The 14,897-nt window shown below is 36.7% G+C and overlaps 1 protein-coding gene across 1 annotated transcript in view; it reads left to right on the top strand.

Moving 5' to 3' along the window:
* The window catches only part of NCAPG2 (non-SMC condensin II complex subunit G2), a 44,810-nt gene that overhangs the window by 3,326 nt on the left and 26,587 nt on the right, over positions 1-14,897 (top strand). The window contains exons 3-10 of the mRNA XM_056483710.1: positions 749-940; positions 1,921-2,035; positions 2,509-2,666; positions 3,348-3,482; positions 8,464-8,558; positions 9,425-9,494; positions 10,139-10,225; positions 12,378-12,473. Coding sequence (XP_056339685.1) covers positions 749-940; positions 1,921-2,035; positions 2,509-2,666; positions 3,348-3,482; positions 8,464-8,558; positions 9,425-9,494; positions 10,139-10,225; positions 12,378-12,473 — 948 coding nt within the window. The remainder of the gene's footprint in view (positions 1-748; positions 941-1,920; positions 2,036-2,508; positions 2,667-3,347; positions 3,483-8,463; positions 8,559-9,424; positions 9,495-10,138; positions 10,226-12,377; positions 12,474-14,897) is intronic.

The following is a 14,897-nucleotide window of genomic DNA, read 5'->3' on the forward strand; positions in this document are numbered from 1 at the left end:
ATTCTCCCTCTTTCCCCCGAAGTGTTTTTGATCCAGTAAACCTTCACTTCAGCATTGCAAATTACATCTCAGAAACTATCTGTTCTTTCTCTTGGTTGTGCCTGGTTTTCCTTCTCATCTCCTCTCTGCATATTCCCTTTCCTAGCAGGTTGCCTACCCTTCTTTGATGCTAACAGACTCCATGTGTCTCTGAGGTAAATTCTTCTAGCAAAGTTCTTACTAGGAAATAGTTCAGATCAGCCTTGTGGTGCAGTCTCTACTGGAGATGATGGTGCTTTCTCTGTCAGTAGGGTTTCAGCAGGAGGTGTGAGGTCAGTGAGCTCAGGAGCTGGGTTTGCTGTGGGCTTTAAAACAGTGCAGATGATGTGTGCAGATCATATCCCAAATTATTGTTGCCCCTAAGGCTCTACTGATTGCTGCATTTCCAGTCCTTGCTTAAGGATTTTCTTTCAACAGCCATCATCAATTGATGCTTAAGAGAGCAAAGATATAATCAGGGACTTAAATTCTGTGCAGTTCTGAGCTTCTTAGCTAAGAGTATGGAATTGTCTTCATTGCTATCAAGGGCTAAAGACTTTTGTCTTAAAAGCAGCACTCTTGTTTCATGATGAAGAGTTACCTAGCAGGAATTTCTTATGCTGTTTTTTAAAAAATATAACTTAACCACATTAAATGTAGAAAATATGATGATGGAGTATAAACCACTTCACTGATGTGGGATTGTGTGCTATATTCTGACCATTTATAGGAAAATACATTAGATCATTTTGACTTGAATGAGCTACTTCAAGAGTTGCCAAGAAAGCAAAAAGAAGTGTTATGGCAGAGACTAACACAACTATTGACAGAGAGCTTGATGGAGAACCCTGTGGAAACATGGCACAGGACTGGAGGTGATAAATGTGATGATGACATGGAAGTTGACATAGTTCCAGAAATGGTAAGAATTTTGTAAAATGAAAATATAATGAATGTTTCATGTCTTTTTGGGAAATAAAATGGAATATTTCCATAACATCTGAAAACATGCAAGGGTTATTAAATAAGATCAGTTCCAAATATCACCTTCTTGCCCATTTTTTAAATGACTTAATTTATGCATGGGTTATGCTGAACATATGATTGGTCTATACTGTAAAAGACTAGATCTGCTGATAATTTTAATTATGAAAGATGTCACTTAGTTTTCTCAGTAGAGTCGAGTGGGCTTTTTCTGTCTTATTTCAGTAAACAAATGTTAATGTTGCAGATGTTAAGATTAAGTAGTTGGCATATAGTATAAAAAATTCACTACCTGATTTGTGATGTCATTTTATTTAATGAAGATCATGAAATCTAAATTTGACTGTCCCTTGACACAAATTTAGAATATACAGAACTTTTCTGACTCAGACCCTCATATATTGCCTTCTGTGCTTTAGTCTATGTAGCCTTGAGAATACTGGGAGAAGTTATTTCATTTTGGGGGAAGAAAAGAAATGCAGTGGGGAAGTCATTAGAGAAACCTGGAGCCTTGTAGAAAAGGCCTGTAGAATCACACATCTGGAGTGACAGTCACCAAATGTACACATCTCTGAGTTACACAAGACCCTCCTGGGGGCTTTTCAGCTCTGAAATGGATGTTTGGGTGGGTTTGTCACAGATGAGGATTTTAGTGCAGGAATGCACACATACAGTCACAAAGTTATCTACTAGCTGGTGCTGGAAACCCTTTTCAAACTTTTTGAGAAGATGTACTGTAAAGATCTATTCTTTTGCCTCTTATTTGATAGGTTTTAGGTGCCAGTGTGCTCCTTCTTCAAAATGGAAGCATAACAATTCAGCTTTGCTCTCTGTTGCTAAGGTTTATTTCATGTTTGAACTATTTTCTGAGTCCAAAACAAACTGCAGAAGTGTTTCCTCAGCATTGCTTTCTTTCAGAAACAAACTGTAGCAGTGATCCAAGGAGTGGCAGCTGTCGTTACTGCTTCCATACCTGCGGTGGATGAAAGTGTCAACTACAAAGCTCTTGTAGAATGCGTTTTTATATTGAACAGTGAGTACTTCTCTGTACAGAATGCAGCATTTTACAGAGACTGTTTGATCTGACTGAAATCCAGCTGGCCTATGAAACAGAATTCACAGGAGAAAAGTTGGAACTGGTTTGAGTTCATATTTATGAGACAAATTTAAGGGAGTATTTACCTAAAAATCAGCTGCACAATTTTGAAGTTGAAATGTAAATAGTTTTCTTTCTCCTAGCTGTTCACGCAGTGGAAGGTAACTTTGATTATCCTGTAACTTATTATTGCTTTTGAGGGAAACTCAGTATTCCATTGTTACTGATCCAAAAACTTGAGCCAAACCTTAGAGTTGCCTAAATACTCCAGTGAGCATAAGTCAAGAAGGTGTGTAAATGTGGCAGGAACTAGCTGACACTGTAAGGTATAGTTAGTGTGCTAAGAGACTGTTGTTTTACAGGAATGACTTGGTTCATTGCAGTAAATAATTATTTCATTACTCTTGCAGGTATTTTTACTGCATTACCTGCATCTGAAAAAATCTTACAGGATGCTGTCCAACATGTGTGTGAAATGTGGTGGGAGAAGGGACTGGAAGGGAAGGAGCAGCTGGGGAAGACTCTGTTTGCCATTCTGCTGAGAAAAAGCCTGAATAAAGCTGCTACGGTATGCTAAGACTATATTGACTTTCAGGTTTTTATTGAGTATTTCAGAAAAGACCTAAAGACTTCCAATAAAACATTGTCTTCTCTAGAACAAATTGTAAAGTTTCACAAGAACTGGATGTTTGGGGTTTTTTTGCATTCCTTTTCATCTTTTCAGTTTGTACAGTCCAATGACCAAGGTTTTTATTGGAATTAACTCTTTTTGTCAACTCAAGTGCTATGTTCAGCTAAGCATAGAGACAGCTTTTGTGGAAAGCTTCATCTTCTGCTCTTTTTCTTTCTACAAATAATTTTTCATTCATTTTTCAAAATGTGTGAGTTTCTTGGAGTATTGTGATGCACATCTTTTTCACTAACCCAATGGATGTATCCTTATTTCTTCTGTTTTTCCCTGTTGACTGCATTTATTGTATGAAGTTTAAAAAATGGAATGATGTGATTTTAACATATTTTCCATGGAATGCCAACTTTTTTTCTCTACTTGAGCATGTCTTAATTTGTTGGAAGTCAAAATTTCTGCAGTTACATATATTTTTTCCCAGTAATGTGATGAAATGAATGATCATAATTTCACAATCTGTAACAACAATGCATTTTAAGTTCATTATTTAAAATCCCTTCAATTCCACTTTGCATTAAAGCCATGACTACTACATTCTAATATGGGCTTCTTTCCTGTCAGGGTGCAGATATAGTTCGTCTGTGGAATCTACATCAGACATTACTTTGTTTTGATTATGATTCAGATGAGAGTAATGAAGTCAAGGACTTGTTGCTTCAGTGTTTTATGAGTGTAAAACACATTAAGAAAGAAGAGGTAAGCCAACTTTTATCTTACTGTGGTTTTGTGCCAGTGAGCTTTGGTTGCTTTTAATAGTCTTGCAGTTTGTCTTTTTTTACTGTACAGTAGGTATCAACATGAGACAAATCAGCTCTGACTCAAAGCTATAAATGGTTGATACTCTGTTTCATTTGGAAAACTTGTTTCTATTCCAGACTAAAGTGTGAAAGTTTATGTCTAAATCTTCAGTCCAGTTCTCTTATCCTGAGGCAATAAGAATCAAGTGCTTTGCTGCCAGTGCATTTCCCTCGATATTTAAAATCATTCCCTAGTGTAATTATTTTCTTCTCTTTTATAGCAGTTTTTCTTTTATTGAAGACGGTAACTGTAGCAAAATCATTTTCGTTCTAAATGGCTCCATGTAGGAAATTGTGTTGCCATATTCTGTTTTAAAAGTAGCATGAGAAGAACCCAACTTTACAGAAAAATGAGAATTACTTTATTTAACTACATACATTTCTCTGTTGCTGTTTAGTTGTTTTTAGATTGTGCCTGTGCACCAGAATAGTGGTGTCCAAGCGTTTTTTCTGGTTAGATGACCAGACCACCTGACTTTGTCTGTGAAGTTCTAAGTCCTCCCTTCATGTGTACAATAGATATATTCCTTTTCCTGTGGAATATATGAACTTCTGTCATAAAATGAGCATGGAGATTGCTGCAGTATAAGGATATGGCATTTTAAAAATGGAGATAACAAAGGAGTTAGGTGAAATGTTTGATAGAGCAGGGTTTGGATACTTGCCACAAAGTTGATGGGGTCTTTGTTATTTACATAGTGTATTTTAAGCTGTCTTAGTTTTGACTAAAATCATGATGTACTAAGGCAATATGAGAGATGGGAATGGAAAAAGAAAACATTAGTGGAAAGAGGAAAGACAGGTAAGACTTTAATTGACACAATTAATTTTGTGTCTTTGATTTTTAATTTTAAGACATGTTTTTGTCATCTGGAAAAGGTGTGTACTTGTGTGTTCTTTGTCATAGTACTTAAAATGCATTCGCTATTTGATTCTATATTTTTTTTTCTTCTGTTGTATTTGAATCCACTGTATTATTTTAATATTTTATCTTCATATAGGCACAGTAAATAATTGTAATTATATATGTAAAGTACAACTGCTGTCTATGCTTCAGAAGCAAATTCTTATAGTTCTTTTTTTCTTCCACATCGTGTGAGACTTTCAGTATAACGTGTTAATTACTACACAGCTTTTCTAAAGGAAATTTGTACCTTGAATCTTTGATTGAAACAGCCTTCAGTATAAAAGTTGTGGTTTTGTTGTGGGTTTTTGTTTTTTTCTTAATAAGAGGGGAAAAAAGCAGTGGCAGTAAGACTTGGTAATGAATATTTTTCCTGGCATATTAAAACTCATCCACTTTGCTCCACAAGAATGTACAGATTTGGCCACTCTTTGCACATTTGCTTCTTTGCCCAAGATCTTTCTTTTCACTCTCCCAGGGGTTTCTGGTTCTTGACGTTTTTGTCATGTTTGCATTTTCATAGGCCTGTCTCTTTCTAGGTAGATATAGAGAGCACCTTACTGCACTCTCTGCTCTGTCATCTGATCATTAGTGGTTTAAGTCCTTAATTCTGGATTCTTGGCTTTCTGGCTGGAAGGATTGAGTGAAAGCAGCAGCTCCCAGCTGTATCCTAAGGGCTCAGCCTTGGCCAATGGTGGGTGTGCCTTGGAGCTCTGGCATTGGCTCTGTTGACATGGGGAAAGCTTCTGGCAGCTTCTCACAGAAACCACCTCTGCAGGCCTCCACTACCAAAGTCTTGTCACACCAGCCCAATACACAAGTCACTTTACATCCTGGAGGATAACACTTCAAAATAAAAGGAGAACCGTAATCCATTCTGGAAAGATCCTAGGACAGGGTTCAGTTAAATTAAGTGTATGAAATAAATTTAGACATCTGTGCAGGAGCATAATCAGTGAAGGTCTTGGGGAGGATTTGATTGCTTAAGTGAATGACCTGTGCTACATTAAATGACCTAAGTTGACATCCATGTGGGGCTGGCATGTAAAGGGCTTTAATAGATCTCTGCCTTCTGGAAAACCATCTGGGCGGGCATGTAAAATTGCTCTGTGTTTAGGGTGTGCCATATCAACCCTAGTCAGCAGAGTCAACAGGCCAATTCAGCTCCATAAAATAGTAACTAAACAGCTGATCACATGAATCACTCTTTAGACAATTAACATTTCAGGGATTTAAACATCCAAATTCACGTCTTGTTTGTGAGCAGAAATCCACCTTCACTATATGAGCTTCCAGTACTTATCCAGAATTGCAACCAGCTTGGATTTTCCTAGCTCTGCAGACAGGAGATTCAAAGTGTTCAAAGCATTTTCCTGTTGCTATGAAGCCATTGTACTTCACTTGCGAGTCCTTTTGTTTGGGATTTGCATGCTGTGGGAGTTTTGCAGCGATAACACACCTCATGTGTGTTCTCTAATTTTTCTTCCTGGCTCATTTACTAATGATAGATTTCTTGTAGCAGCAAGAAAGCAACCAACACTCCCCCAGTATCTCTGCTGGACCTTTTTTTTTGCATCCTGTAATTCTTCTAAAATTCTCAAAGTAATACTAAATATCAACATGATATATGAATTGCTTTGAGATGAAACTGAGCTTCTGTATATCAGGCCTAATACTCCCTTTAATGCCTGCAGACTTTCCTACAGTTCCTAAGTAAAGTAATCTTAGGTTTTTTTAGAGTACATGTCCCAGAGCACAGCAGCTTAAGCTGCTATAACTCCAGGTTGCAATGATCCTGTGTTGCCATGGGCTGGCATTCCTCTTTTCCTTTCCACAATGTAATGTTCAAGCAGCAATGTCATGGGTTGATTGAAGGAGGTAGCTGTTTTCTCCTAGTAAGATTATTTTTCAGACAGATTAACTGTCTGGAAAGGTTCATCCTATGCAAGACTGAAGGAAGGGAAAGGCAGGAATGCAGTGATCAGTTCTAAATCAGATTAAACCAATAGAGAACTGAACATTTATATATCATTGCAGGATCAGAGAGTTCAGTGTTTCTGCCTTCCCAGGCTGTGCTATTCAACACAGAGTAATATGTCTCAGAGGATTATTATCAGGCTGCATTAGTGGGGTGATCCTCTGAATTTATATCTCTGATTTATGCAAGCATTCTTGTTCAGATGGGATTTCCAGTCAAACAGCTGCCAAGCCTGCAGAACATGTTATTGTGTTTTAGAGGTGGGTCTGCTGTACTCTTTCCTTGCTAACCTATGTGTGTGTAGAAAAAAGTCACGTGCCTACACTCTGATACTTCATTAATCCCAAAGATGACAAGTTCACGGTGTTATTCACCTATTAGCAGGCTACCTCTCACAATAATGAGAATGTTGATACTAGTAATTATTTCAGATCCATTAATCACAAGCAGCAGATTTAGTTAGAGGCACTTATCATTATTTTAAGGAGCAGGCTCAATCTTTTGAAACTTAAGGTTGAAAAGAATTGGTTGAAAACTGTTTTTTATGTCTTTTTATTATCTGTCTTGCTGCTGGGGTTGTAGAAGATGAGTTCGAGTTTGTCCTCATCCATGCTTTGTTGAGGAAAGAACTGTAGGTCAAAACTCCCTTGACCTTTTGTTTTGTCAGGGATGTTGATGTGTGACATGCCAAGTGGGACTCCTCTATGTTTATATTAGGCCACCAAAGTTGGAGATAGAGACAACTCTCACTGACAACTGGAAGCATTCCATCAGACCTGTAGACAAGAATCTTGACATTGTATTTAGCCTTCAGGTCTTGATTTTGATGAGCTTCTGAGTTACTTCTTCAGCTAAAGGTATTTCAGCTATCAGTTGCCCTACAGGGCAGTTTTTGACTATGTGCTTCTATCTCCCTCCCCTACTCTGAGATTCCATCTCCAAGTGTGATTGGCTTTCTATTTCTCTGTTTGGTCTTAGGTGTGACCATAACTCTTGGTCTAGGCTCTCAATGGAAGTGCCTCTTAACCTCTGCTCTTTGTTCAGTGACCCTTTTGCATTTCTGCCAATGTGCTCGTTACTACTGTACTTCCTTTATTAATATTCCTGATTTATTTTTGGCTAGAAAGCTGGCAGATAGAAAGGACCCTTACAGTTGGCTGACTCACCCTTAATGTGTGGTCCAACATTTTGAAGTCTTGCCTTTGTCTGTAAGCTAAGTCAGAGTGAGGCTGCCTGTACGGATACTGTATAAAGCTCCAATCCCTTGGGCAGATCTTGCTGATTCTGGAAGAGCATTGGCTTATTTCCTTCATCCACAGCCTTCCAATGCCTTTTATTGCGAAATTCTATTGGTCATGACATTTGTCATCACTGTTCTTGACTTGTTAAAATTAAGAAAACTGATTTGGCAAAAATAGTTTCTGTTTTCATGAATGAAAACTCCAGCTCCAGGAGGTTTGAAATATTACCTTTCATGTGGCAAAAGGAAAGGAATTGTCCTTGCTGATCAGAACATTAATTTCCTCAGTGGCCCAGCTGTTCTCTGTGGCTTTGTTAAAAGTGCTTCTGTGTCCAATTCTGGTAGAGTTGTTGTGGTGTTTTGTTTATGCCTTCACTGTCATTCCAATGTGGTGCTGGGATCATACTGCACTTGGCAGAGCTCAGTGATCCAGCCTTGATGAGGGTGCTGATTGCACAGTCTGTTATCTTTCTGGAATGCTGCTTGAAGGCACACCAAAACAGAAAGGATGTTGAAAGAGTGGAGGCAGATACGTGATCCACGTGTTCATTTGTTCTGTGTTTTTTCTACAGTATGAATAGCCGAAGTGCTTAAATTCTGTTTAATAATTAAGAATCTTAAATAGTTTTTTCCATTTTACCTCTGCATTTTAAAATTAAAGATGTAATTTCCTTTGTATTTACTGATTTTTGAGGTAGCTCTTCGATTGGGTATTTTTCTGAACTTTGAGTTCCCATTGTTTTTTCCTCTCCCCACAGGGAAGAAGACTCCTGAGTTTTTTATTCAGCTGGAATGTAAACTTCATTAAAATGATACATGGAACTGTTAAAAACCAATTACAGTTCTTTCCAAGGTATGGATCCCAGTTAGAGTACTTAATTAGGAAGAGCTTGTCTAAAATCTTGTCTCACTCTAAAAATACCTATTGTGCTGAAAAAATATATCAATGTCCAGAAAGCCACAAATCTTCTGAATTATAATCTTCTGCTATATAGTTTCAGCAACTTCCTTTAATAGTAGCTCTGATGTGCCTGGTGTACAGTTGCAGGAGTAGTGAATGTTTATTTGCCATTAGCTAAAACAAATGACTTTGATAGAAATTAGACTGCATTATTTGCTGTGTTTGTGTGAGGGTTGCAGGTCCATTTCTCCTTTGTTGGGTGTTTCTATTTTTTCCTACGAGCAATCTCTTAATTTAATTTGCTCAGTTTCTATAAAAGGCATTCTAATAAGAAGTGACTTGCAGGATAAATCATAGCCTGAAAAGTTGGCTCATGGATGAAAAATACGGAGATATTTTTTTCTTTGGTTATTCAGTTAAATATTGCAGAAGTAATTCTGTGTGTTAAAATCAGAGGCTTTCTAGTGCTTTCAGGTAGAATAATGTATTCCTGTAAGTCACTATAAAGAATTTAAGGCATTCTTCAAGACATAAATGGTGAAGTGTCTCTCTGAATGTTTTGACTCTCTTATGTCTTTGACATAAGAGATATTTCAAATATCATGTAATAGTGCTTGGGTTCATTAATTAAGAGTTAACTTGCTAGTTTGGGTGTAGACTTGAAAAACAGGATTTCTTATTCTAAAAAGCAGTTTGGTGCACAGAATTAAGAACAGTATTGGTTCTTACACAAAACTTCGTATTTCACCTTTATGAGTTGTACATAGATACAGTTAGATACATGCTTTCTTGACAGTGTTTCCTATATGTTAATACAGATCCTTGATGGAATACATTTCAGAAATTTACTTCAGGGCCTGGAAGAAGGTGTCAGGAGAATTCACAGAGGTAACACTATGCTTGAAATTTCATTTGCATAGTTTTGAATTTCAAGGTCGGAAAGACTCATGACTTTCTACCTCAGAGAGGTTCCTTTAACAATCCTTAAAAAGTTATTTCCCTAAGGAAAGGGCCTCTTCAGCATTGTCATGCTTTGAATCTTTTCCCACTGAGATCAGTTTGGCTGCAGTTAAACACCTTTAATTCTGCTACTGAAGTTTTGGTTCACACAAATATACGTATATACAATGTTTTTCATAAACATACCCATTAGCTGAATTACTGAAGCTTTTATTCAGTATGTGCAAGTCTGTATAATTGGTATTTATCAAGTATTTATCTAGCTTTTGGGGATTTCCATGGAAATTATTAAAGGCATAATTACAGATCACAACAATGATAGAGCAAAATTTCAGATACGCAAATATTCTATTTACCTTGCTAGTAGCTTCTGACAAAATCAGTTGAGGCAGACTGAGGCCCCTAGCATGGAAAAATTTGGGCCAAGCAGAAGCCAAGTAAGAAATAATAGTAGATACTATTTTCGGTTGCTTGTTTTAGGGAAAAATATAGTTGCAGAACAGCTACAGTAGCTACAGTACTTACTATTGTTTTATTGCATTAATGGGAGCATATTTGTGTTTTTACTGCAGGTACTTGAGTATAACTGCATTCAGGATTTCATGCATCATGGAATTCATCTTCCCAGAAGTTCTTCTGTTCATTCTAAAGTTAGAGAGGTAAATTCCAGGAAAGCATGACATGAACTAGTAGCATCAAAATGAGATCAGTTGCTATAAAGTAGAAAATTTCCATTTCATACTAAAATACCATAGCAGATGTGGTTGGAATGGAAATACTTTCCTTCATAGCAGTCTGTATGGGGCTGTGTTTGGGGTTTGCTGGTGGCACAGCAATGTTCTGGCTGCTGCTGAGCAGAGCCTGTGTGGTCTCAAGGCTTTCCTCCTCCCTGTTTTCCCTTGTGAGTGGGCTGGGCATGAGCAAGAAGTTGGGAGGTCACAGCTGTGACAGCTGACCCAAACTGACCTGAAGGATACTGCATGCCAAACAATCATCATTCACTCAGCAAACTGGGAAAGTGGGTTTTGGGAAGGCAGCCATTGCTAGGGGGCTGGTTGAGTATTGGCCTGGCCTGCTTTTGACAGGTGATGAGTGGTTGCATCACTCCTTTGAGTATTTTTTGGTCCTCTTTTACTTCATTTATTAAACTGTCCTTATCTTGACCCATGAACTTGCTTTTCTCTTCCAATTCTTTCTTCCCTACTGAGCATGGAAGGTGTGAATGGTTTTGGGTGCTTAGCTGGTGACTAGGGCCACCCCACCACAAAAACTTAAAAAATAGCGTATTCTGAGAAACAATGTTAGAACGAGTTTTAGGAAGAATCTGCTTATAGTTTTGCACCAGATTTGTCTTTGCTGCTCAAAAGTAGAAATAGAAGAGGATTTTCCAGAGTGCCAGAATTAGTTTTTGCTGCCTATTGTCTAAGCTTTCTTTATCTATAGGATTGACTTTTCTATAGATCGTCACAGGGACAAAAAGTCATAATGTAGCTGAGGCAAACTTAGTAGGGTCTGAAATGAAACTTTTTCTTTTTATGGCTTTTTTCTTTTTATTATATGTAAGGGATTTCTGTATGTTTATAGGTACAAGCTTTGATTCTAGTTGTCTGTCTGAGCAGAACATTTGAAGCAGAATGAGAAATGCACAAGGCTTTTGTAAAACATTTGTATTTGATCAATGCCCCTTCCCCTCCCATGCTTTCTTCCAAATACCCAGCCTCTAGAGTGTATACTGTGTGCAATGTACAGCTCAACACACCAGTGTACAATAAAGTAGTGGGTTTTTTGTTTGTCTTGTTTTGGATTTTTTGGGGTTGGTTTTTTAGGGGGTTTGTTCTGTTTTCTCCTAGCTATAGGATTTCCTTGTCCTGTGTTTTCTGATTGATGGAACAGACTTTTGACAGGGCATTTAATGTTTTCAGACTCCAAGGCTTATGATCTTGAAAGGACAGTGAATAAATATGTCTTTGGGCTGCAAGTGGAGTAGGTCTTGGAATAAATTTGAACTGACCACCAGAGGGTCAGCTTCTTTTCAAATTTGTGTAATCTTGTATTCTGTTTTCCAAGATCTTCAGGGAATTATCAGTGCCATATTGATCTAGGCCAGAAATGCTCAGAGGATGATCTTGTTTCACTTTCTGATTAATTGCCAACCTTAGAACAGAGCTCAAACTGCTCGGTATTTCAAGTGGAGGAATTCTTCATATCAAATTCCATTATGTCCTTTCTCATGTTCTGCTCTGGTCTTCCATTTTTTCTTTCTTTTCTGCATAATTCAGATACAAAAGTAACAGGATTTTTTAGCTAATTAAGTGCAGTTTTGAGTCCCAAGGAGTGCTGATACTTGCTTTTCATCAATGCATAAAAATGCATTAGGTTTGTATATGTGTATTTGGATAACAGCACTTAAGATAAGTTCCTTTGTTCTTTGCAGAAAAAAGACTTATTTATCTGTAGTTTATAATTTCATGATTTCAAAGTATTTCTGCCAGTTACTTTAAAAATATTTTTTACAGTAACAAAAGTGAGGTGTTGCTGTGACATTTTCTATGTTTTTTGCTTAGTTGTAGATCTTTATATAAACTTACTGACTCCATTATAAAGTTATAGAATATATTTATTAGATTGTTTTAATTTTTACTATTTTTGAGATTTCCTAATAGGATATAGAGATAATTAAAGTGTTTAGTTTTATCATTTCCATAGTAAGAAAACTCTGTCTTATGTAATTATGAAATGTGACCCCTCACCCCTTCCTGAATGCAGAATGTTAAAATGGCTTTGGGGTCTGTTTTATTTGCTTTTTCTTAGATGCTGAGTTATTTTCATAAACAAAGTAAAGTTCGTCAAGGAGTTGAAGAAATGCTCTATAGATTGTATCAGCCCATCCTCTGGAGAGCACTGAAGGTAATTATCCTTTTCAGAAAATACAGCTGTCTTTCTCCAGCTATTAAATTTTGGGTGCCTTCCACATCTTCTGTTTTTATTATTTGCTTTTAAAATGAAACGGCCACAAAAACCAAAATGAATGTTTAACATCACAGATGTAGCTGAATAACTTTGCAAGTTATTAGGCATAGCATGCACAATAATATTCTAACTTGTTAATATAATTACTTGTAAAATTCACTTTTGTTTACAGGTACCAGGAGTGCAGTTGGTATTCTTACCTTCTCAATCTGAAAATTCTGTGTAATCTTTTATTATCTTTTTCAAGATCTTTAGGGAATTATCAGTGTTTAATTGATCAAAGCCAGAAGTGTTCAGAGGATTGTTTAGTCTCACCTGTTGATTAATCAATTACCAGCCTTAGACTATAGCTCAATGAATTTTTTAGAGTATTAATTTAGGAAAGCTTTTATTCTAGTTGGATTGTATGGACAGACATTAATGGTATGGATGGGCACTCAGAATGAAATTTCTTACTTGTAGTTCTTTTATGGTGTGTGTATGTCCTTCTGTGGATTGCATGTGTGGACTAAAGGGGACCCACTGCAGTTTGTCTACTCAGTTACACTCTATGATTAAGAGGAGCCCAGCTTCCTTCTTTGGTGACAGTTTTTATTTTGTCTGAAGTGATGAAATCTGTTTGTGAGAGCGTACACATACAGCCAAGTTAATTTCTGGTAAACATTTACAATTTCTTTTACTGGTTTGTCATAAGCATCTTCTCTAGACATGAGAAAGGTATTTGAAATTCTCAAAATTGAAGGTATTTACTATTAACTTCAAAAGTTGTTTACAGTGGATTTTATGAGCTACAGGAAGGAGTTGAGAACTATTTGGTTTCAACAGACCCCTGTGGTAGAGGTGGAAATACGAACAGAGCCATTGCTAGCCCAGTATCTTGTTTGGTCTGACATTAAAGGTTGGATCCCATCCTTTTAGAATTAATGTAAACAAGGAACCTTCTGGATGAAACATTTCTGTCCTAGTGACAGAGAATGATAGCTTCAAAGCATGGCTTCCTATAATTTCTACATTTCTGTCCCTAAAAAGAATAGGGGCTTTAACTGATTTTTGGTTAGTTAACAAAATACAGTGTTCCATTCTTAAGGGAGTTGCTGCCTATCAGTAGAGGGTTGTAGTCACTTTCCAAAGCCCAGGACTCGAATGAGACCAGACTACTTTTTGGAGAAAGATTCTGTTAAACTTTATGAAATCTGCATACATTTATTTTGCGAAATGTAGCAGATGGTGTGTTTTGAGGGGAAAAAAAGGTTAATGATTGATTTGCAGCAAGACAACAGGAGAATTCCTCATTCCAGAAGTGGTTGAAATTTTTAACAGCTGCTATTCATAATTTTCACAACACTAATGGTTCCATTGCTAGAACCAATCTTACAGTACTACATGAAGTATTTGACATTTTGAACTGTTGCTGTGACTCACAATCACCAGTAGTTTAGTTTAAGACACAGAACTAAGAAGGGAAGCTTATAACTGTTCTTACTGTTATGAATTCTACTCCAAAGCTTGAAATGTCAATTTAATTTTAGATAACCAGTTTGATGCTCTTATTTTAGCCAAATCCCTAATTTAATATAGAGAAGAACAAATTCTCTTTTAGAACAATGGTTATGGAACAAAGGATACACAAAGCCTGTTTACTCCTTCTTGCAGAAAGAAAAACTACTTCAGTTGTAGGAATACAATGAATTCCAGAATTGTTCATCTTTGAACAGAGAATGCACATTTGTGACACAGTTCTCTGTTTTTTCTTCACTTGCTTGTTTTACAAGTACTTAGACTTAACAAGCTTTTGTTGGGGCTTTTTCCAAGACATCTTTTATAAGCCTTTATGCAACTTTAAGTTTTTATAATATAAACCCATATGTAATTTCATCTTTTTTCATGTTCTTCTTATGAAAAGCAAGTGTCATGCAAACATAAAAGAGATGTGCAATGATTGGTTGTTAGTATGAGAAGATATATGGATATAAAAAATATGGATATTTAGTGTGAGGTAAGTAGTTATTAAGCTATTTCTTATCAAGCTGAAAAAGTCAAGAACCACTCCTCCAGGAATTCAAGCTGTTGAAGGAAGTGATTCCTTTAAAGTGTTTGGTTGTCTTTTAAAATTTTTGTTAACATCCCATGCATTTAAAGTAACATGTCTTGGGAAAGCAGTATTTTAAATAATGGGAAGTGAATTTCAGAACCTGTAAGACCAGATAAAATTTAAAAGAAAGCTATCAAAATTAATTGAAGAAAAAAATTAAAATATTTTTCAAAAGGTTCTGAAAGTTCCTCAGAATAGTACAGACATAATGGTAAAGAAATATTAGTCATTTAAATAACTGCAGGCTCTGGCATGGAAAAGTCAGTGTG

Source organism: Oenanthe melanoleuca, chromosome 2 (assembly GCF_029582105.1).
Source record: "Oenanthe melanoleuca isolate GR-GAL-2019-014 chromosome 2, OMel1.0, whole genome shotgun sequence".
NCBI lineage: Eukaryota > Metazoa > Chordata > Aves > Passeriformes > Muscicapidae > Oenanthe > Oenanthe melanoleuca.